Source organism: Strongyloides ratti, scaffold srae_chrx_scaffold0000002 (genome assembly GCF_001040885.1).
Source record: "Strongyloides ratti genome assembly S_ratti_ED321, scaffold srae_chrx_scaffold0000002".
In the NCBI taxonomy this organism is placed as follows: Eukaryota; Metazoa; Nematoda; class Chromadorea; order Rhabditida; family Strongyloididae; genus Strongyloides; species Strongyloides ratti.
The window spans coordinates 2,385,643-2,407,468 of NW_020171510.1; the positions used below are offsets into that span (position 1 = coordinate 2,385,643).

General features: G+C 20.0%; 8 protein-coding genes across 8 annotated transcripts; 4 read left to right on the forward strand and 4 right to left on the reverse strand.

Annotated features, from left to right (window-relative positions):
* Positions 1-3,727: 3,727 nt before the first annotated feature.
* Positions 3,728-5,245, reverse strand: SRAE_X000150700 (Peptidase M14, carboxypeptidase A domain and Proteinase inhibitor, carboxypeptidase propeptide domain and Proteinase inhibitor, propeptide domain-containing protein; the record flags this gene model as incomplete). Its single annotated transcript, XM_024649752.1, has 4 exons — positions 3,728-4,423; positions 4,465-4,789; positions 4,832-4,998; positions 5,045-5,245. The coding sequence occupies 4 exons, from the start codon at positions 5,243-5,245 to the stop codon at positions 3,728-3,730; spliced, it is 1,389 nt and encodes a 462-aa protein (XP_024498973.1).
* Positions 5,246-6,866: 1,621 nt separating this feature from the next.
* SRAE_X000150800 (Nucleoside phosphatase GDA1/CD39 family-containing protein) lies at positions 6,867-8,434 on the reverse strand (the record flags this gene model as incomplete). Its single annotated transcript, XM_024649763.1, has 2 exons — positions 6,867-8,302; positions 8,374-8,434. The coding sequence occupies 2 exons, from the start codon at positions 8,432-8,434 to the stop codon at positions 6,867-6,869; spliced, it is 1,497 nt and encodes a 498-aa protein (XP_024498974.1).
* Positions 8,435-9,401: 967 nt separating this feature from the next.
* SRAE_X000150900 (ADP-ribosylation factor GTPase activating protein 3) lies at positions 9,402-11,278 on the forward strand (the record flags this gene model as incomplete). Its single annotated transcript, XM_024649774.1, has 3 exons — positions 9,402-9,789; positions 9,832-10,829; positions 11,267-11,278. The coding sequence occupies 3 exons, from the start codon at positions 9,402-9,404 to the stop codon at positions 11,276-11,278; spliced, it is 1,398 nt and encodes a 465-aa protein (XP_024498975.1).
* A 545-nt stretch (positions 11,279-11,823) lies between these two features.
* On the forward strand, positions 11,824-12,585 carry SRAE_X000151000 (Hypothetical protein; the record flags this gene model as incomplete). Its single annotated transcript, XM_024649785.1, has 1 exon — positions 11,824-12,585. The coding sequence occupies one exon, from the start codon at positions 11,824-11,826 to the stop codon at positions 12,583-12,585; it is 762 nt and encodes a 253-aa protein (XP_024498976.1).
* Positions 12,586-12,685: 100 nt separating this feature from the next.
* On the reverse strand, positions 12,686-13,508 carry SRAE_X000151100 (EF-hand domain and EF-hand domain pair-containing protein; the record flags this gene model as incomplete). Its single annotated transcript, XM_024649796.1, has 4 exons — positions 12,686-12,805; positions 12,851-13,063; positions 13,120-13,388; positions 13,436-13,508. The coding sequence occupies 4 exons, from the start codon at positions 13,506-13,508 to the stop codon at positions 12,686-12,688; spliced, it is 675 nt and encodes a 224-aa protein (XP_024498977.1).
* A 1,275-nt stretch (positions 13,509-14,783) lies between these two features.
* Positions 14,784-15,560, forward strand: SRAE_X000151200 (Hypothetical protein; the record flags this gene model as incomplete). Its single annotated transcript, XM_024649808.1, has 4 exons — positions 14,784-14,943; positions 14,992-15,042; positions 15,109-15,237; positions 15,289-15,560. The coding sequence occupies 4 exons, from the start codon at positions 14,784-14,786 to the stop codon at positions 15,558-15,560; spliced, it is 612 nt and encodes a 203-aa protein (XP_024498978.1).
* A 1,265-nt stretch (positions 15,561-16,825) lies between these two features.
* SRAE_X000151300 (Osteopetrosis-associated transmembrane protein 1) lies at positions 16,826-17,925 on the reverse strand (the record flags this gene model as incomplete). The annotated part of the gene is made up of 4 exons (XM_024649819.1): positions 16,826-16,950; positions 17,002-17,418; positions 17,476-17,731; positions 17,812-17,925. The coding sequence occupies 4 exons, from the start codon at positions 17,923-17,925 to the stop codon at positions 16,826-16,828; spliced, it is 912 nt and encodes a 303-aa protein (XP_024498979.1).
* Positions 17,926-19,471: 1,546 nt separating this feature from the next.
* On the forward strand, positions 19,472-20,782 carry SRAE_X000151400 (Hypothetical protein; the record flags this gene model as incomplete). Its single annotated transcript, XM_024649830.1, has 3 exons — positions 19,472-19,777; positions 19,823-20,044; positions 20,270-20,782. 3 exons carry the CDS (start codon positions 19,472-19,474, stop codon positions 20,780-20,782), a joined length of 1,041 nt encoding a protein of 346 aa, XP_024498980.1.
* Positions 20,783-21,826: the final 1,044 nt, after the last annotated feature.

Below are 21,826 nucleotides of genomic sequence, written 5' to 3' on the forward strand. Positions count from 1 at the left end.
AATTTTTTACACTAAAATTTTTTTATTCATTAAATTATATATAAAATCATTTTCTATAAATAACAACTTGTTATTATATGAAGCGTAAAAATAAGATAAAAATATTTCTACTACGATAACAAAAAATGAATATAAATATATATCGTGCTTTATTTAAGAACTTTAAATCAAATTTATTTCTCAATGAATAACTTTATTTATTAAAATAAAAATTTGTTAGAAAATTAAAACAATTCATCGAAGTAAAAAGATGGAAATATATAAAGAAGTATTCAACAATAAAAGGTGCACATTTTGTATAGTTGAAAGAGTAAAAAGTTATATAACAATTCAACTTTAATACAAAAGATATATATATATTTATATATATTCATACAATATTGCACGGATTAAGATAACTTTTTTTTTTTTTTTAATTTTTATAAGTAAACATTTAATTCACCTATATATTTTAAAGATGAAATATTTTTATATATACTTTATATTTTATTATATGACTAAATAAAAAATTTTTTTATATATTATCTTTATTATAAGAAGTTTAAAAATAATAAAACCAGTAATGTGAAAATGGCATAACAATAACTTTAAAAAAAACCTATAGTTTAATGAAGAATGATTAAATGTAATATATCCTTGTACTATTTTTAAAGTACCTTGTTATAAAAAATATATTTCGTCAGACATTAACAAGAATTTTACAAATTATTACATAATGTAATTATACAAGTTATAAGACGTTTATTCACTTTTTTTTTTTAAAAAACATAATGAATATATAAATATAAATATATATATATATATATAAAATAAAAAAAAATTTAATAATTAAATAAAGAACTATTAAAAAAAAGATAATATTACATTGAAATTTATTTTAAAAAAAATTTTTATATAGTATGATATATATAAAGAATGTGATTTTTTTTTCTAGTAAAAAGAATAGTACTGTATATTTGGGTATTTATTTATCTATAACACTCACTTATAAATTTAAATTAAAGTTACTTAAAAAAAAAAAAGATAAATGCATACCCTTTACCACTCAATCTAAGTCTGATGTAATTGAAAAAAAAAGATCAAGATCAAAAAGAACGAATATCTTTTTAAATAAAATGCATTTTTTTATTATTGTAAACTTTACCTGTACTAAGCTAAATATTTTTTACAAATAAACTGGTATATTGTAAAAAAAAATTTTCTAATAAACTATTAATATACGATTAGTATGAAGTTTTTAAAATAAATAAAATTAATTTATAAGATAAAGTACTTTAAAAAAGTGTTTCTGTTAATTTATTAAATTGGCACTCCTACCAATTTGTAAAACAATTTTCTAACATTTAATTATTTCAAATTTTGTAGTCTTAATTATTTAACTGAAAGCGGCAGAAATGAAATGTACTTCTTTGTTAGCTACACAATAGAATATATTTTTTATTCATCTATTCTTTGCTATAGTTTGTACTTTAACAAATACAGTTTAATTCTTTTTTTTTTTTTTATGAATAGTCAAGTTAAACAAACGATATATAGAAAAAAAAAAATAATAAAATGTGATGCGACAAAAAAATTTTGCAATGTCAAAGATAGATATATACATAAATTGTTCTTTATTAAATCATCAGATAAAGAAATTTGAAAATATTTATCTTTTAGTGAATAAGAATGATTTTTAAAATTACAATAGAAGTACAATTAATTCAACTAAATGTATGAAAAAAGTTACCACAGGCCTTATAGTAATAGAGATATAAAATTTTTAAAATAAATTTTGTAGTAATACTTTAATCGCTTTTTAATAAATTTAATATTTAAATATACTTTTTTTAAATAACTTAGTAAAGTTTTAATAAAAAGTATAATGAAATTTGAAAGTTAATGATAAAAAATTTGTATACATTATAGCCTTAAAATTGACAATGAAAAAATATTTATTTATTGTAAAATATAAATAATTATTTAAAGATATTGTAAGGTTAGTTGTTTGTCAGAAAGAATAAAATATTTCTTTATATTTTAAATATATAAAGAATATTATTGTAAATTTTTTAGTTAATCATTAAATATAAATAAAATAGAAAATAAACAAAATAATCAACACTTGGAAAAAAAAAGATCAACAAATTAGTAAATATAAAAAAAAATTATAGAAGGGTATCTATATGAATTAAAAAGAGTACTTCTGAATATAATTTTAAAATATTTTTGGTTTAAAAACTATTAAATAAATGTATTTTATATCTCTATAATTCATCTTTAACATACTTTGATTGCTCATGACACAAATAAAAGGGAAAATATGTTAAAATTAAGTGATTAAAAAAAGAGAATTTATAAGTTTACATTGAAATCAAGATTAGGTTGTTTGGTTGGATATATATGAATGGTTTTATATATTATTATACAACGATTTTTCTAAAATATAAATACCTATTTAGCCATAAAAAAATATCATTTATCTGATTTAGTATAATATATATTTTTTTTTAACAAAAGAATTTCCTTAAATAGAAAAAAAATTTTTATTTTTTTTGGTATCTTTTATAATAAATTTTTATAAAAGAAATATAACATAAAAGTATAAGATAATAGATTTTTGAATCATAAAAAGATTACAAAATAAATATATCTAAAAGTTTTATAAAACAAAACTTACTAGAATTATTCATAATATATAATAATATTTAAAAAAAGCAAAAAGAAAAAGAAAATAATTTTTTTATTGAAAGTAATTTTGTTGTAATTTAAAATATTTAGAAAATGATGTTATTACACGCGTATTTATTTTAAAGTGAGATGATGAAAATTAATTTAAAAATAGTAAAAATGACAAATCGAATATATAGAAAATAATATAGTAATTTCTTTATTCTAAATTATTTTTAAACATTCAATTAAATATTTTTATGTTTTACTACATTTTTTTTTAAAATAATAATAATAATAATATATTTATGTATTTAGATAAAATAATATTTTTTTTATTCAAATTTTATATTTTATTTCATATATAATTTATATTTTATTCATTATAATTTATAACAAACATTTTAAGTTGTTTGATACATTTAATATAAAACCTTTTTGAAAAAAGTAAATATGTAGTAAAAATATATTCACAAAAAAAAGAACAAATACAATTATATGATCTTTGTACATTTATTCTTCACATTCAAATTGGTATCATGAAAGTTAGATGGCACGAAAAAATATATTATTGTTAGCCAGGTTGGTAAAAAAAAAAATATAATAAAAAAGTTTTTATATTTTATACAAAAATAATGTATGATGCAATCCTGATAGGTATATAGATGTTAAATAATTCAATTGTATGGATAAATAATATAAATACACATTTATATCTATTAAAAAAAAGTAATATATCGATAATGATAAATAAATAAAAAAAAATATTTTATTTATTTATAAATATTATAAAATATAGTTCATTAATATACATATAAATTTAAATTATATAGAAAACTCTAATCTATTAAAAATAAAAATTATTAGCAAAAAAATGATAAATTTTTTTTTAAAAAATGTATAAACTAAATGGTTAATATCATTATATATATATACTAATTTACATATATTTAATTTTTTCAATGAAAAATATAAAATGAATGTAATTAAATGTATTGCATTAATCCAATAGAATAAATTTTATTTACTAGATCAATTTGTTTTTTTTTAAACTTAATCTTCAATACTGTTAAATTGTTTAATTCAAATTTGATTTTGATAAAGCATAGCGACACAATTTTATACAAGCACTTAATACTTCTTTACCAGATGGTTCAATAAATTTTGAAGGTATTATAAATCCATATATATCATCATCACCAGGTCTTAATTCTATACCATAAATATAAGGTACACCATAATTTTGCATATAATCTATACTTGTTCCAGATGCTGGATACATCATTTCACTTATTGTTCCAAACATATATTCAGCACCACTTATATTTTTTATTGCATCTAAAGCCATTAAAGCAGCATTTTTTTGATCTTTATGATTAATTGGTAAATCATTTGTATAACCCCATGGTGCTAAAAAAACTTGACCATATGAATGTAATGATATATAAATTTGAGGATCATATACATTATAAGTAATAAAATTTTTAAGACCTTTTGTTTCAATTTCACTAAATGGTTCACTACCAGAATATATATTAGAACATGGTGATCTATTAGCTCCTATTTCACCCCATTTATATCCCCAATTTCTATTAGCATCTGCACCAATACACCATTTACTAATTGTTTTATTTATTGATCTTGTTTTTCTCCACATACGATCCTGTTCCATACTATATTGGTAACCATCTGGATTTGCTAATGGAATTATATACCAATCAAATTTTTCTATGACATATTTAATGTCATTATCTTTATTAACCATTGTTAAAAGCTAAAAATTAAAATTAATAAAAAAAATTTTATTAGACATACTTGATTTATTATATATATGGCTGAAGCAGGTGCTATCCATTCTCTAGCATGAACTCCAGCATCAATAATTATAGCTGGTTTATATATTCCTGGTATACCAATTTTAATTCCTAACATATCACGATTTTCATATGTTTTTGTGACATTTAATAATTGACTATACTGTGGATATTTATTAACCATATTTATCATATATTTATTTATATTATCAACTGAATTATATGTAAAAATATTGAAAAATAATGATGAATCATCAATACTTCTTTTTTTTCGTCTAAAAGTATGTTCTTCATTTTGTAAGTTTTTTTTTTCTCCTTCCAAATGTCTAACAATAATTTATTAATCAAACAAATATGTCTATACTTACTTTTGAACATTTTTATGTATAATTTTATAATTATTAAAACCCTCATTTATTAGTTTTTCTTTAAATACATAAACAATTTCAGGAGACACCAAAACGTCTGCATATGGTTTAAGATTATGTGCTGGTGACCATATATCAAAAGAATTTTGATGTGTTGAAAGATAACTCTACATAAATATTTATTTATAGTTATTTAAAATATTAAAATCTTACATTTTTATCACTTAACTGTTTCTCTTCAAATTTTTCTAGCCAGTTATTTAACTTTTCAACTGATATATTTGAATTACATTTTATACGAAATAAATGATAGTTGTCATATCGTATTCCTTTTGATGATTTTTCATGCCATTGATTAGAAAATACTTCAAAATTAAATAAAGACAAAAAAATAAAAAATGACCAAGAAAACATAAATCTAAAAAAAAATAAATTATAATAATTTTAACTAGTGTTTCTTTCTATAGTAATTGTTAAAATAACACAAAAATTTGAGCAATTACACTTAAATAGTTTATTTTATTCTTTTTAAACAATACTGATAATAATTTTGTCAAATATATAAAGAAGAAATAACATAATTTTATGATTTGTCTAATATATGCTTTAACAAGTCTAACATATGCCAAGTGTATCATGAAAGATGATTATTTAACACGTAAAACTTCAAGTTGATTGTTAAGCTATAAAATAAATTTAACAAAGATTAAAAGTGAATTAATTTTAAAAAGATAAGTAATAGTTTTTTAAATAATGTTATATGATCAATTTCTTACTCAATTAAAAAGAAGATTAAAAAAAAAAGTTTAATTTGTAAATTAAATTATAAAATTTTTTTTAATGTAAATTTGTATTAACTAAAATTTTTTACATTAATTTTAAAAAAATTTACCAATAAATAATTTTATCAGGTTTTTTTTTATAATTTTTTTTAATATTAATTATGCTAAAAATAGTTTAAATAATTAAAATTAGTTAAAACAAAAAATATATATAAATAATGTTTTATTAGATGATAATATAATAAATTTTTAAATTATGAAAAACTAATAAAAAGGTATAATATCAAAATTTAAAAAAATAAAATAATAAAACTGTTTTATTTACCGTTTCGCAATACCATTTTTAAGCTGTTACTTGCTGATATTAACTTAATTCTGGTGTTTCAAAAAAAAGATCACATTTTACTTTTTACAATTAAGTGAGACATTTAAGAATAAGTTAATACAGCATACTTTAAATATACGAAATAAAAGTGGATTGTCAATTAAATTTAATATCTTTTAATATGCCAAAAAGATAGAGGCTATAAAAGACTGAAGTAAAAAAAAAATATTAATTTACTTTACCAAAGACAAATTATAAATTGTCTTCTTTTTTTTTTTAAAGAATTTACTAAAAATGTCATTTTATTTTTAAACAATCTTGTAAAAATAATTTTCTTTTTTTTTTTAAATTTATAAACATTAGGAGGAAAAAGATTATTAGAAAATTATTTGTATAATATTGTAATGTCAATATAAATTGCGCAATTTATAAAAATGACAAACTTCTTTTATATTAAATACATTTTCAATATGATCTTTTTATTAGACATATGTGCCATTGTTTTTATAAATAATATGTTACAATTTTTCTATTTTATTATTGTATAAACGTAACACATGTTAAAATTTTGAACCATTCAAAATAATAGATACCAGATTTTTATATTATTTTCACAAATATTTATACGTAAAAATATATTAATTAATAGTTGATTTAAAAATATTTATTTAAGTATAATAAATGAAATATTATATTTTTTTTTAAATAATTTGAATAAATTAATATATATAAATTTTTGTCTGGTAACTAAAAATAAACAATTATGCTTTTAAGTTTTAAAAAATTAAAGAAATAGTATTTAAAATAATAAAAAAAAATAATAACCCGATTGTTTATTTAAATAAAATTATATTATTTGCTCACTTCATTGAACTTTATTTTTGATAACATTAATGGCATTGTTTCTAATAAAATATAATTGCTGATTTCATAATGGAAATGATTTTCTTTTATATGTTGGTAATAATTCTTGTTTTTTTTTCATTTTTATAAAAATAAATACAACAACACTGAAACAAATTATTGTTATAACAAAAAATAATATATAACTTGGTACATCTGATGAATTATTATTCTTATAAAATGTTGTTGAATTATTGTATTTTGTTGAATGTATTATATTATACATATGATATAATATTGCACCAAGTGCCCATTGAACTTCTTGATTTCCAATTGTTAATGCACTTTTAAATAATATATTATCTGTAGTAAATCCAAAGCCTCTATGAAGTGAAGCCATTGTCCATGCTGTTTTAAAACAATTATCTCTTAATCTATCAATATCAGCATTTTTATACCAATGAATTTTTTTTTTATATAATATAGTTGGCCATTGTTGTTTACAGTATTCTTTTGATGCTGTTTGTAAACTATTATACCTATATATACCACCTAAATTATAAATATTATCAAAAGAATACCAAAATTCACTAAAACCATAAAATTCAATTTGATTAGTATTAATATTTGGTCTTTCAATATAATTAAAATAACATTTTTTAAATTCTGGACATGAATTAGAGTCATTTTCATTTATAATACTACTAATTGTATTATAACATTTTTCCCAATCACCAGTACCAACACGAATTATACTGTTATTCCATGTTGAAGGTTTTGACATTTTTTGCGGCAAACAATCATCAGATATGTTTTGTTGAGTAATATTATTTTGATCTATATTTATTAATTTATTTTTAACAATATAATTTTCATACTTTTTTTGTCCCTCATTTACACCATATCCAAGGAATGTTGATACAAATAATTTATATTTTAAATTTTCTCCCAATGAAATTATTTCTGTATGTTCTGATTGAAAATCACTTGATCCATTTGGTAATTCATATGCAATTTGGCATGATGCTCCTCCCATTTCAATCATTCCAACAGTAGGTAAATTAACAGATTTAAATTTTCCAAGAATATAATTAACAGCTAACCAACTATAAATACCTTCCCATTTTCCTTCAATAACTTTAATATTTTCTGCAAGAATTTTTAAATTTGAAATTAAAGGAAGATGAATACGTAAATTATCTAAAATTTGATTTTGTTTTTCTATTGGTATTAATCTCATTCCTGCTGTTGCAAAAATATATACTGGAACATTGTGTTCAACAACATCTGGTATATATTTTCGAACATAATCTAATAGAGGTTTTATATATGTAACAGCTTCTTTTGGTTTATCAGCAAAATCACTTAATCCTGGTGAAACTTTTTTAACTACAGGCTTTGTAAATTCATCCAACACAGGTGTTATATTTCCCATTTCTTCACCATATGATTGTTGTATTTGATAAAGAAATAAACGCGATCCTGTTGAACCAGCGTCTATCACAATACCATATTTGCTATCTAAAAAAATTTTTTTATTATTTATAATAAAACAAAAATAGAATGTATAATATAATTTCAATTAAACATACCATTATCAAAAGAAGCCGATGATAAGGCTGATTTAATCCAAATTGTTAATAAGAAAAGCATAAAAATTCCTCCAACAATTAAAATAATTGTTATAATATTAAGTGGAAAAAATAATTTGATTAATCTGTTAATACACAGTCGTTTAATGTGTTTATTTTTAAATTCCAACCTTATCATTGGACCAAACCTAAGAAAATTTGAATAAATTAAAAGTAATATAAAAATTTATTTTTGGATTGAAATTTAAATTAATTAAATTTTATTCAGATTTTATCTTTGTTATATAAATGAATATCAGAAGATAAGATTTTATCATATTTTCAAGTCATGACAAATTAAGAATGATTTTATTTAATATTAAAATGTATTTCTTGTCTGTTTTTATTAATATAACTTTATAAAATTATTGTTAAAAAAATTAATATGTAAATTTTGAGTATTTAGAAGTAAAAAAATGTTTTAAAAAAATTGAAAAATATATATAAGAAAAATAAAATTAAAATAATCTTTAATATAAACTTGTTGTTTGCAATTAATAACTATAATATAATAAAAAATATGATATCTAATTTTCTAAATATTATAAAATTTATATAAAAAAGTCCATTGAAAAGTAAGTGACGTGGGGCTATAACCAGCTGTATAAATACTTATTTAAAGTGTTTCTTTAGTGTCATAAAACGAATATACTACAATATTTGGAGAAATGTATTAATTTTATTACACGTGTAAAATATAAGGTGAAAGTTTTTAAAAAAAAGACTTTATAAAACTTATTTATTTTTATTTATAATATTTTTTAACAAAAAAAATTATGATTATTGTAATTAGCTAATTTTTATATTATAAAAATAATTTTATAATAAGATAAATTGATTATAATGTTAAATATAGTAATGCTATAGTGACGTGTTTGTATGTATAAATAATATTTTGATTACTTAAAACAATCTTTACCTCTTTTTTTTAAATTTTTTTTTATTAATAAATTTATTTTGTTTAAATAAAATATCATATATTTTTAGCAATGACTTCTGAAACTCCCACTGCTGATGAAATCGAACAAATTCTTACAAAATTGAAATCACAACCATGCAATAAAATTTGTTTTGATTGTAATGCAAGAAATCCAACGTGGGCAACTGTTACATACGGGGTATTCATATGTATTGATTGTTCTGCTGTCCATAGAAATCTTGGAGTTCATGTTACATTTGTTCGTTCAACCAATTTAGATACAAATTGGACATGGCATCAACTTCGTGCAATGCAAGTTAGTGGTAATTCAAATGCAAGCAAATTCTTCAAAGATCATGGATGTGAAACTAGTGATATTCAACAAAAATACAAAAGTCGTGCTGCAACAATGTATCGTGATAAGGTATCTAAAATGGCTACTTATGCCCATGAAACATGTAAGGGAAAACTTTTTATTGACACTGCTGATAGTGTTGTAGTTAATGATGAGAAAGAGGGTGAAGAAGATTTTTTTTCTCAAGAATTTAAACCTGCTCTTCCAACAACTGATGCACCTAAAAAGTTAATTGTTGCACCAAAAAAAGCAGAAAATGAGTTATTGGATGAATCTTCAGCTGTTGAATCACAACCAATAAAATCATCTATTATTAAGAAACCTATAAAAAAAATTACACTTGGTAACAAAAAAGGATTAGGTGCAACAAAAGTTAAGACTAATTTTAGTGAAGTTGAACAAAAAGCTATACAAGCTGAGAAAGAGTTGGAGGCATCATCTAAGTTTATTTATGAAAATGAAGAAAAAGAGGAGGTAGGAAAAATTTCAGGTCGTTTAATGATGCAAGATCCGGAAGATGTTAAAAAAGCTAATGAAAAACTTATCAAAATTGCAGCAGCTGATCCAAAGAAAGCTGAAGTTGTTGAGAGGCTTGGCATGGGTGGCATACAAAATGTTGGAATTTCTCATAATGTTTCATCTGGAATATATACTATCAAACAAATTGGTAATAAAACAAAACAAACACCAAAATCATCATATCTTGATTCTTGGGATACACTTGAAGATAGTGAAAAAACAGATGGAACAACAAATGAAGATGATGATTTCTTTGTTACATGGAAAGAACCAAAGAAAGTTGAAAAATCAAATTACTCTCGTCCAACAACTTATTATTCTGATGCGCCATCATCAGATGAAGCACTGAAAAAATTTGGAAATGCAAAATCAATATCATCGGATGCATTCTTTGGTAAAAATGAAATGGACAATGAAATGCGTGCAAATCTTTCACGTTTTGATGGTGCTACAAGTCTTGGTAGTGCTGATCTTTTTGGTAATGGGCAATCTCAGCAACCTTCTTATACGTATAATTCCCATGTTCCTGAAATATCTGAAATTAAGGATAGTGTACGTCAAGGAATGTCAAAAGTTGCCGGAAAACTTTCATCTTTGAGTAGTACAGTTTCATCATACCTTAACGTAAGTTTATACTTTTCATGGAAATATAGATTTAGATAAAGCGTAAAAATTGATTAAAAAAATAAAGTTAAAAGTGAATAATATACATGTATTCTAAAATTAAAATTAACATTAATAAAGAAAAACTTTCAGCGTCAATCAGCTAAATCATAAAAATATTTTTAAAAAAATATATGAAAATGGTTTCCATATATTAGTTAATTAATTTATTTCTTGTGAAAATACATTATTACTTTCTATTTTAAAATAAGAGAAAAAATTTATTACATGGTAAAATATATTATTTAGATTTTATGTTTATTTTAAACTTTAAATATTTTTTTTACCACAATTATGCTTATTAATTATTTTGTTATCTATCTTTAAATTTGCCAACATCTCAATTATTTTATTTATCTTAAATATTTTGTTTAATTATATTTATTTATTTTTTTCAGGAAAATTATTAAATTGTGACAAAATTTATATTATTATATTTGCGGTTTTTGTAGAAATGAAAAAAGAATTAAATGTTACTTTTTAAAATTATGTTAAATTTACATAAACAATATTTATTTGAACCTTTTTTTATATATTCATTTTATATTTGCCAACTGGCCGCAAAACAAATTGTAAAGATTTTTGACGAGGCAAATAAAAAAAAAAAAAAATTTTTTTTTGGATATTAATTTTTAATTAGTATTTTACTATGAAATAAAAAAATTTTAATCTGATTATTTATTTTTAATTAATTAATTTATATTACTTTTTATTTAATGATTAAGTGTTTTATTAATGTAATAATAATTTAAGAAACAAATTAAAAGCTTTTTAAAATGTATATAGGTCAAAATATGATGCTTAAAAACATATTACATCATTAAATTGTTTTGTTTAAAGATTTATAATTTGGATAGGTCAAATGAAGGGGGTATTGTCATGAAATTATTCATTATAAAAGGTCTAAAAAAGTATTAACCATTCATTATACTTTATTGTATATTTGATTATCATCATGTTACTATTAAGTTACTTATTATTTTCATTAACCACTTATATTTATGGCGATTTATCTCTTTCCTATCTTAATCGTCAATGTGGACCAAAAAAATATTCAGAACCATTTAAATGTCCTGAATTTAATACTGATTTAATTCGTATAGATGTTGCTACCTTCTATGAACCTATTCCAAATGAATGTTCAAATGAATGTTCTGCCATTCGTTCATATGAAAAAAAAGTTATTTATAATAAAGATTGGATAATGCTTCTAGATGGTACTGCTGCATATAAAGTTAATACACTTCTTTATAATCCACATTGTTATCCAGAAGAAACATTTGTTGTTAATGGAAATGTACCAGTATCCCTTTTAAAAGATAGAGTTAATTTTACATCAGAATTTGAATATATACTAAAAGAAGGTAGCCCAATTTTTTCATTTTTACCAAGACTTGGTCGTCGTAAAGTTCAATCAATGACAATTCAAGAAAAAGAATTTTTCATGTTTCTTACATTATATTTAATGAAAAATAATACAGATTATAATCATGAACTTCATCATAAAGCTTCTGAATTTTATGATGCTGCAACTGAGAATAAATTAAAGGGAGATGAAATTGATATAAATAAAGCTCAAGAAATGTTAAATGAAATGTATTCAGATGCTATAGAAATGTTAGTTGAATCTTCTGAGATGCAATGGAATCGTTTATGTGATTTAGCTAATACTGAAAAGGGACAATTTTATGAAGAAGTGATGGTTTGGATGCAGTGAAGTTTATAATATTTTTAACATACATTCTTAACTTTTTTTTCTACTTTATAAATTTTACTCGCAATAAAATTTTCTTCTTATTATCAGCATTAAATAGATGTTAAGCTGTAGGCAAAATTGTATATAAATGACTTATTGAATTTAAAATATTAGGATCATTAAGACAAAGTTTTGTAAACTGTTCTTTAGTTATTAATCCTGTATTATTAGGATCAAATTTCTAAAATATGATATATTTAATCTTTTCTTTTAATAAAAATCTTACATTAAATATTTCATTAGTATGATTTATTTTTTGTTCACGTGTTTTTATAGGCCTAGCATCATATCCAATCAAATCATCCATTGCTGTTATTACAAAAAATAAACGTTCCCAACTTATAACTCCTGTATTACGAGGATCATACATCTTATAAATCCAATCTATTTTTTCTTTTAATGTACCTCTACATAATGTTGACATACTTTTAATAAATTCCTAAAAAAAAGTTTTTTTAATTTTTATTAAAAACAAAAAATTAAATATTTTATTACTTCAAAAGTTATCATTCCCGTATGATCAAGATCAAATGTATTAAATACCATATCAGCATAATGTTCTGTATCACCTTTAGGAAATAATTCAACAAAAGCTTCTCTTATTATATCACGTTTAACTAAAGCATTTGGTGAAGCTTCCTTAAATGCTCTATAAATAGCTTTTACTTCACTTTTTGTAAATTTGCTTTCATTAACTAATTTATTTAAACTAACAGGGCGTCTAAGTTGTTGGTCTAAAGCTTGAACAATATCTGAATGAATATCTAAAAAAATATTTATTATAATATATATATATATAGATAAATAATACCTAATAAATTTTTCATCTTCAAATGTTCATTTGGAGAAACAATAGCTTTCCTTCTTTGAAAATGTTGCGCCATTTTTTTTTTGACTTTAATTGTTTTATTTTTATAATTCTAATAAAAAAGAGTTATTTTTAAAGATGATAAATAAAATATATTTTGTTTTAAAAATATATGTATATTATATAATTATAAATATAATTTCTTTATAGATCTTTACTAACAACGAAAATAGTTAAGCATAAAAATATTATAAATGCTATTAACAAAAAGAAAATAATATGGTTAGATAAAAGTATGCTCTATAGTATTATTGCAATAAAAAAAAATTCCTTATTTTAAATTTATAGTTACGTTAACATAAGATAAATAATTTGAATAGATGTTTAAAATATTCAAAAAAAAAGAATTAAAAAAGAAAGGTTAAAAGAAGCATATTTAAAATATATATGTATGTATGTCTTTTTGTCTTTTATTTAAAAATAATGCCAAAAATCATTTGAGCTACAAAGAACATTAATTTTTAAATTTTTCTTTAAAACAATTTTTTTTAAATAGAGCATTAGATAATATAGTCTATTGACAAGAATGATAAATTTATACAAATAAATATGTTTAGACATATAAATAAATAAACTTAAATTTTGACTTTATAGTACTTTATAAATAGTTAATTTTTTAATATCTAACATAAAATTTATATCATTAGTTATTTTATAATAAAAAATAATGATATTTCTTTAAATATTAAATCCAATTTTCTCAAAAGCTTTTATAGAAAAAAATAAGAAAAAAAACATTAAGAGATTTCAAAGATTGTAAAGTAATATAGTTTATTAAAAATTTCTTCTAATGTATCATTTTTTTTTCAAATAGTTTCTTTTTTAACTTAAATTCGGTTCAAATAATTTAATATAAGGACAAAAATAAGATAAAGAAATTACAAAAAAAAATAACTTAATTTGGCAGTTAAAGATATATCATACTTTATTTATATTTTAAAAAAAATAAACTTATTTTTAAATGTGAAAATAAAATATTAGTTAAAGTATAATAAAAGCTTTGATCAAAAATTATATAGTTATTGAGTGTGTAAGAAAAAATGTAGATAAATGAATTAATATATATTATAAATATTTTCATTATTATATATTGTTAAAATATTTAACTTATTCAATTATTTTAAACATAATTATCAATATATATATTTATTTAAAAACAAATGTTAAGTAATTTCATGATTTATTTCATTGATATTTATTTCTTTATTCTTTTCCTGTTTCTTTGAAATAATAGTAGTAGCTTAGTATTATTTATCATACATTTTAATTACAAATTTTTATAGAATTACTAATGAAGTTAAACAAAATAAATCTAATTGCTGTAATTTTTGTTATTTGTTTGGTTGGAACACATTTTCTAAATTCAGCTGGACTAAGAAACAAAAAAAAGAATAAAAGTGAAACTAAAAATATCCAAGAAAAATTGGAACCTGATACAAATGGATTTATGGGTATTTTTTTTTAAAAAGATATCAATTTTTTAATACAATTAATTTTAGAATCATCTATTACTTCTGGTGGTAGTAGCACATTATTACAAAGAAATAGAGGTAATATATATAATTATATATATAATATTAAAAATATTTACAACTTTTTTTTTTTATAATTTTTAGATGAAAAAAAAGAAGAAAGAAGAAAATTAGCAATGAATAAAGATGATGACGTCAGTGAGGAAGACGAAGAAGAAGAAGAAGATGAAAAGAATAAAGAAATTACAACAACAGTTAATCCAAATAATGAAGGTATGTAATTTTCTTTTTCATTTTTTTTAAGATAAAAATATGTACTTTTAGTTCAAAAAGCAATTAACAAAAATAGTAAAACTTCTCCTATAACACATAAATTACATAGAGAAAAAGAATTAGAAGAAAGTAATGAAGAATTCGCTAGAAAAGTTCATTTAAATGGTGGGAGAAAAAATAAAAGATCTGATGAAATTCATTCTCTTGGTAGGGCAAAAGAATTAGATGAAAATAATGAAATAGTTAATGCTAAGCCAAAAAATGAAAATAAAAATAAACGGTCAATTAATATTGAATACTTAAAAAATGAAAAGAGATTTTAATAAAGAAAAAATAAAAAGAATGTTACTCACAAATTTTTAAAAGTGGAAATTTTACTTCTTCTTTTAAAATGAATATGTTAACAATAATTGATAAAACAATTAAATGAATTTTTGATAAATTTTCATATATTATTCATGAAATTATTTGTGTAGTATTCTTAAAATGAAAAAAATATATATTTTTTTTAACAAATTATTAGACAAATTTTAACAAATTATTTTTTAACAATTTTTTTTAATAAACATCTATCATTAAAATATATCCTTTTTTAAAAAAAAATATAAGATAAAAATAAATTTTAATAAAGGAAATGAAAAAACGTTTAATGTATGAAACAAAAAATAACTAATCTTATAAAAAAAATTTTTTTCACTTTTCATTATAAAATAAATATTATTAAATAATTTACAAAAGTTTGATATATTCTAAAGTCATTTATTTATATAATCTTTGATACTTTATGCACTTTTATTCTTTTTAAAAATAATTTCCTTAATTGTAAATTTTATTTAATGTTATTTAAGAAATAAAAAAAAATATTTCACAGTGTTTAGGTAAACTATACTTTATTTTTTTTAACAACTTTAAAAACAAATTTTTAATCTTGTTTGATAATTTTAAATTATTTATCTTTAAAATTGTCAAATTAAATAAATTATTTAACAATTAGTTTTAACTTTTTTTAGATAAAATTTGTTATTTTTAATATAAATGTTATCAATTAAATAGTAACAAAAATTTATTTTAACAAAAGATCAATAGTAAAACTTTGTAATATTAATTTAAAAATATTTATTTTGATATATGATTAGTAAAGAATTATGAACAAATCATAAACATTTATTAGTACATTTTTAAATAATTATCAAAAAACTAAAAAAAAAAGAATTTTATCATAAATTGTTGTATATATTTATTTTAAAATCATGAAAAAAATAACACCATGTCTTTTGATAAATTTTGATGTAAACTAATTTACGATAAGAAGTCAATCCCGTTATTACTACCACGTAATGGGATACCTCAAAGCAATGTTTTTGTTCATTTTTTTTCACAATTTTTTTGTAAGGAAAGACTAATTAAAATAATATTAAAAAAAATATAAAAAAAAAGCCTTGAGATGGCAACCAGTATAAACACATTTTTTGAAATTAAAAATCGTTCTAACAAAGCATTAATGTTTTCTACTGAAAACAGCATGTCTACGATAAAGAATTCCAAAAACAGATGAAATTAATAAATATTTTAAAAATATATATATATTTTAGTCTTCCGCTATCATTGATGTAAAAGTTGGATTTAAATAAGAATGTTCAGAGTTACTGTCATTATGAGTTGAAGAACTTAATAATCGTGATCGGGGTACTTGTATTGGTGGTCTAGCAGAATCTTAAAAAAAAGAAAAATTAATTATAAATTAAAATAATAATTTTTACTTACAATTTTCTAGACGTTGAGGTTTTCTTTCACTTTGTATAAAACTACCAACATAAAAAACAATTATTGAAAATATAAAAAATGATGTAGTAGTTAGAAGCATTGTGCTATCATATCTTCGATCCTTACGGCTATCATCAGTACAATTCCAAATATTGTGCCAAATATTCATTGTGTCATTCATTGTTGTTTCAACATCAACACAAAAATCGTCATTTGGTTCTGAATAAATTTTCCAATAATAATCAAATAAATTGTCAAATGCTTGTGAACATCTTTTACATATATCTTTTTCAGTTGATGATTTATTAGATGCACAATTTCTCCAACTAAATATTTTATTTTGAAAATCAATAGTTTTACTATCATATACTATTTTTGAACCACCTCCTTCAAAATTCCATTGAACAATGAGGCATGCTTTAAAAAGAAATGTAATTGTTTAATATTTTATTTTTTATAAATATATAAACTTACAATCACATCTTGATAAATCCCAAACCTGTTTAGTTAATGAATCAGCTATATTTTTAACATATGATAATAAATATTGTCCATAAACAACTTGAGAACATGTTGTATTATCTAATGATGAAACATTATTTAAGTTTTTTATAGTATATTCTAATTCTTTAAAATTAATATATTGATCAATACAATTTGTGCATACTTTTGGAGGAGATGTAAAATTAGCAGCACATTCAGTCATTTGAGATATTGCGACCGAAAATTTCTAAAGTTAAATATGTTATTAGTTATATAATTGTTAAATAGATATTAAAAACATAATATACATATGTTATAAATACTTACCTCAATATAAGGTTGACATGGTGAATTAAGATCCCAATCTTCGCGTAATATTTCTCCATTACATATAATGACAGATATTATTAATATATTAGTTATTAATTGAAATATAAACATTTTGTCATGGTGTAAGTTAAATTCTAAAAAAAAATAGTCTAAATAAACATAATAAATATATAGATGGTCTTAAAAAGAAATAGTGACAGGAAAACAATTTTTTGGAATAAAGTTATTTTAATAGTATTAAATTAGTGTAATAATATATATATATATAAATGTAAGAAAGAAAAGTTTTTCAATCACTATATACATATAATATAACAAATTAAAAGGTATCATTAAATACTATACAATCTTTTTTTTTTTGATTAATAAAATTAATCTTTATAAAAAATAAGAATTATATAAATTAAAAGATGATAACAAATGTCGTAGTTTATACTATTAAAAAAAGTACAAAATAATAAATATTTTATAAAATGATAAAATATTTTACAAAAAAGTAATTATATATATATAATATAATAACAATTTATTAAAATTTTATATACAATTTTTGAAAAAATATTTTTAAAAAAAATATTAATATGGTTTAAAAGTTTTTGTTTGAATGATATTACAATGTTAAAAAGAATATTTTATTAATACCTTTAATATATACAAAATAATAATCATAAAAATTAAATTTGTACTAGATATAAAAAGAAATTAAATATTGATATTATTTTAAAAATAAATGACCAATGTATATTTTTTTATGAAACAAAAAAAAATTATTTTGATCAAAGTTGTTGTAAAAAAATATTTGTTTAAAAATAGTTATCTTAATATATATATTATTGAAAAATATCTTTGAAAATGATTATCAAATAAACTGTATTTTTATAATATAATAAAATTTGTTTATTAAAAATATTAAATAATGTATTTCTTTTTTTCAAAATCTTACTGTTTTTATTTTTTTTTATTATATATAATTAAAAGTATATAGTACTATTTTTATAATCTAATTTTTTATGATTTAATATTAATTATTTAAGTTAAAATCATTGATTTAAAAAATTTAAAATTATTAAACATTTAGATCATATAAAATTATGAATCATGACAAGATATATAAGTGTTCACGATATTAATAATAATAATAATATATTGTTAAAGAGATGTTATCTGGAACAATATTACAAACTTGAATATATCCATAACAATTCCAGATACTCAATCACCTTTTATGTAATCTAATTATTTAAAATTTAAATAAATCTTAAACCACCTATAGAGTTCAAGTGTAACAATGTTTCTAAAATATTTAAATAATTATTGTATTGAGATATTTAAAGAAATAATAAATATAAGCATTAAAATACAAAGACTTATCAAATTTAATACAAATAATTATATCTCAAAATAATAATATTATTTTCATCAAGATATTTTTTTGTAGTAAAATAATGGTAGTAATAAATTTTATTGTTACAGTCTTGAAAAATTCCCTGCCCATTTTTTGTACTATAAAAGAACAAAATTTGAATGAAATTTTATCTAATTAATTTATATCATATATTAAAACTTATAATTTTTTACAATGACTTTCTATTATGTTATTAATACATTTTTTATATTAAAATTATTTTTTGTTTCTCAAATTTATGGAGCATTTGATATGAATATAAGAAAGCAAAATAATTGTTGGAGTTCTGGTAATAAAATTCCAGCACGTTGGTGGGTAGAAGGTTCAATAATTGAACGTGGAAAATATTGGTATAAATGTGAAGATGGTACATTAAAACCACAAGGATGTTTTTCTAATTCAAATAAACGTATTAAAATTGGTGAAAGTTATATTGAAAATGGATATGAAATGACATGTATTTTAGGTTCACAAGGATATTTAAGTTTTAACTTTACGCATTGTGTTCCTGATGGTATTGAAAAATATAGTATTGGTCAAAGTTGGATTGATTCAGGTGTATGTTTTATCTAATTATAATATTATTATAAAAATTTTTTTTAGATGAAATCATGGTATATTTGTAAAGAAGATGGTCCATATCTTCGTATAGATATTGGTGGATGTGTTAGTCATGATAAAAAAAGAAAACTAAAAATTGATGAAGAATATGATTATAATGGATTTACATATACTTGTCGTCAAAAAGCTGATGGTGCTGTACAATTATGTGCCACAGGTTGTATTGTAAACAAAAAACATTATAAAATTGGTGAAGAATGGCAAGTAAGTTTTTAATATTTAAATTTATTTATATAAATATATCATCACCAAAATATTTTTAATTTTTTTTTTCTACAATTTTAATTACAATCTTTTATAATTATTTAATCTAATTAGATTAATACTTTTTCGCTTTTTTTTAAAGTAATAGAAAGTAACAAATAAAAAAAAAAACTTTAAAAAATTACATAACAAATTATAATAGAAATTTGATTATATTCATTTAAGGACGATAAATTTATTTATTATTGTAAACAAAAAGGTGGTAGAGCAGCAATATCCACAATTGGATGTATTCATAATGGTAAAAAATTATTTGATGGTGATAGTTTTATTGAGGGTAATGAATATTATCAATGCCAAATAAGAGAAACATCACACGGTATAAAATCAAGTGGTTGTGTTTCAATTGATGAAGATGGAAAAAAAGAAAAAAAAACATTTGGTTGTAGATGGATAAAAGTACTTAAAAACGGAAATAAAGTACAACAAACATGTTTAGATATTAATGGTAAAGGTAAAATATCTACAGAAGCTTGTATATTTGTTAAAAATGGAAAAGAAATTGTTTATCTTGAACCAAATTATTATACAATCTTTACTTTACCTAATTCAGATGAACCAAAAATATATACTTGTAAAGTAAATGAAAAAGGAAAGTATAATCTTGGTGTATTCACAATACATGAAAGCAAAGATAAAACTATTGGTATGAAATATGACAGGCCTCGTGGAAAATAAAATATAATAATAATCATCATTAAATATATTTATATGTTTTTTTTTCCATATTTTCTTATTAAAATATTTCTAAATAATTAAATAAAAGTATAATAAATTTTTTCAATATACTATCATTTAATTAATATTTAAAAAATAATAATTTTTTTTTTAAATATACTATGATAATTTGGTGATTATTATTTGTACCATATAAAATCAATATATATTTATATACAATAAACAATAATGATATAATTATGATAACTCTGATAAAGGGTATACTATATTATGCCATATAAATAAAAGACCATGACCGAACATTATAAATGCCCTTGCCCTAACTTAATATTATTTTTATTTCTACCTATCTTTTACAACATTAAAATTGTTAAATATTCTATAAAATATTTTAATTGAAAATCTCTTTAATGTTCTAGAATTTTTAACAGATTTTAATATAATTAAATTATTATTATTATTATTATTATTATAATACCTTTAATAATAAAAATTAATTTAAATATTACTATATGTTTATAAAATAGATTTTATTCTATTTAATATATATATATTTTATCTAACTTTTTATAAATTTAGTATAATAATATATATTTATTTTTATTAGGTAATATATATAAATTGCATATTACCTGAGTTATTTTAACATTATTTTATATAAAAAAAATATGATAAATTATCTCTAACTTTAATACTCGTTTTTAGGTTGATTTGTATCTTGAAACAATTTTTTCTCATTTAAATAAGCATTTTTAAAATTTTTGTGTGTATAATTTTTGCTTCATATCACTATTTTTGATATTACCTTGTTAAAATATGTCGGTCATCGGATATTTATACTATAAAGTACTGTCTACTATTTAATGAGAAGGTTATATAGACATGTAGCATATTAAATTTTATATTAAACTAACATTTAAAATTCCTTAATTAGAAAACTTTTTTTTATATATTTTAATTTAAATATAGATGTATTTAGATAAATTTTGACCTCACTCTTATTTATTTATTCATTTATTTTTCAATATTTGTATTAAAAAGACA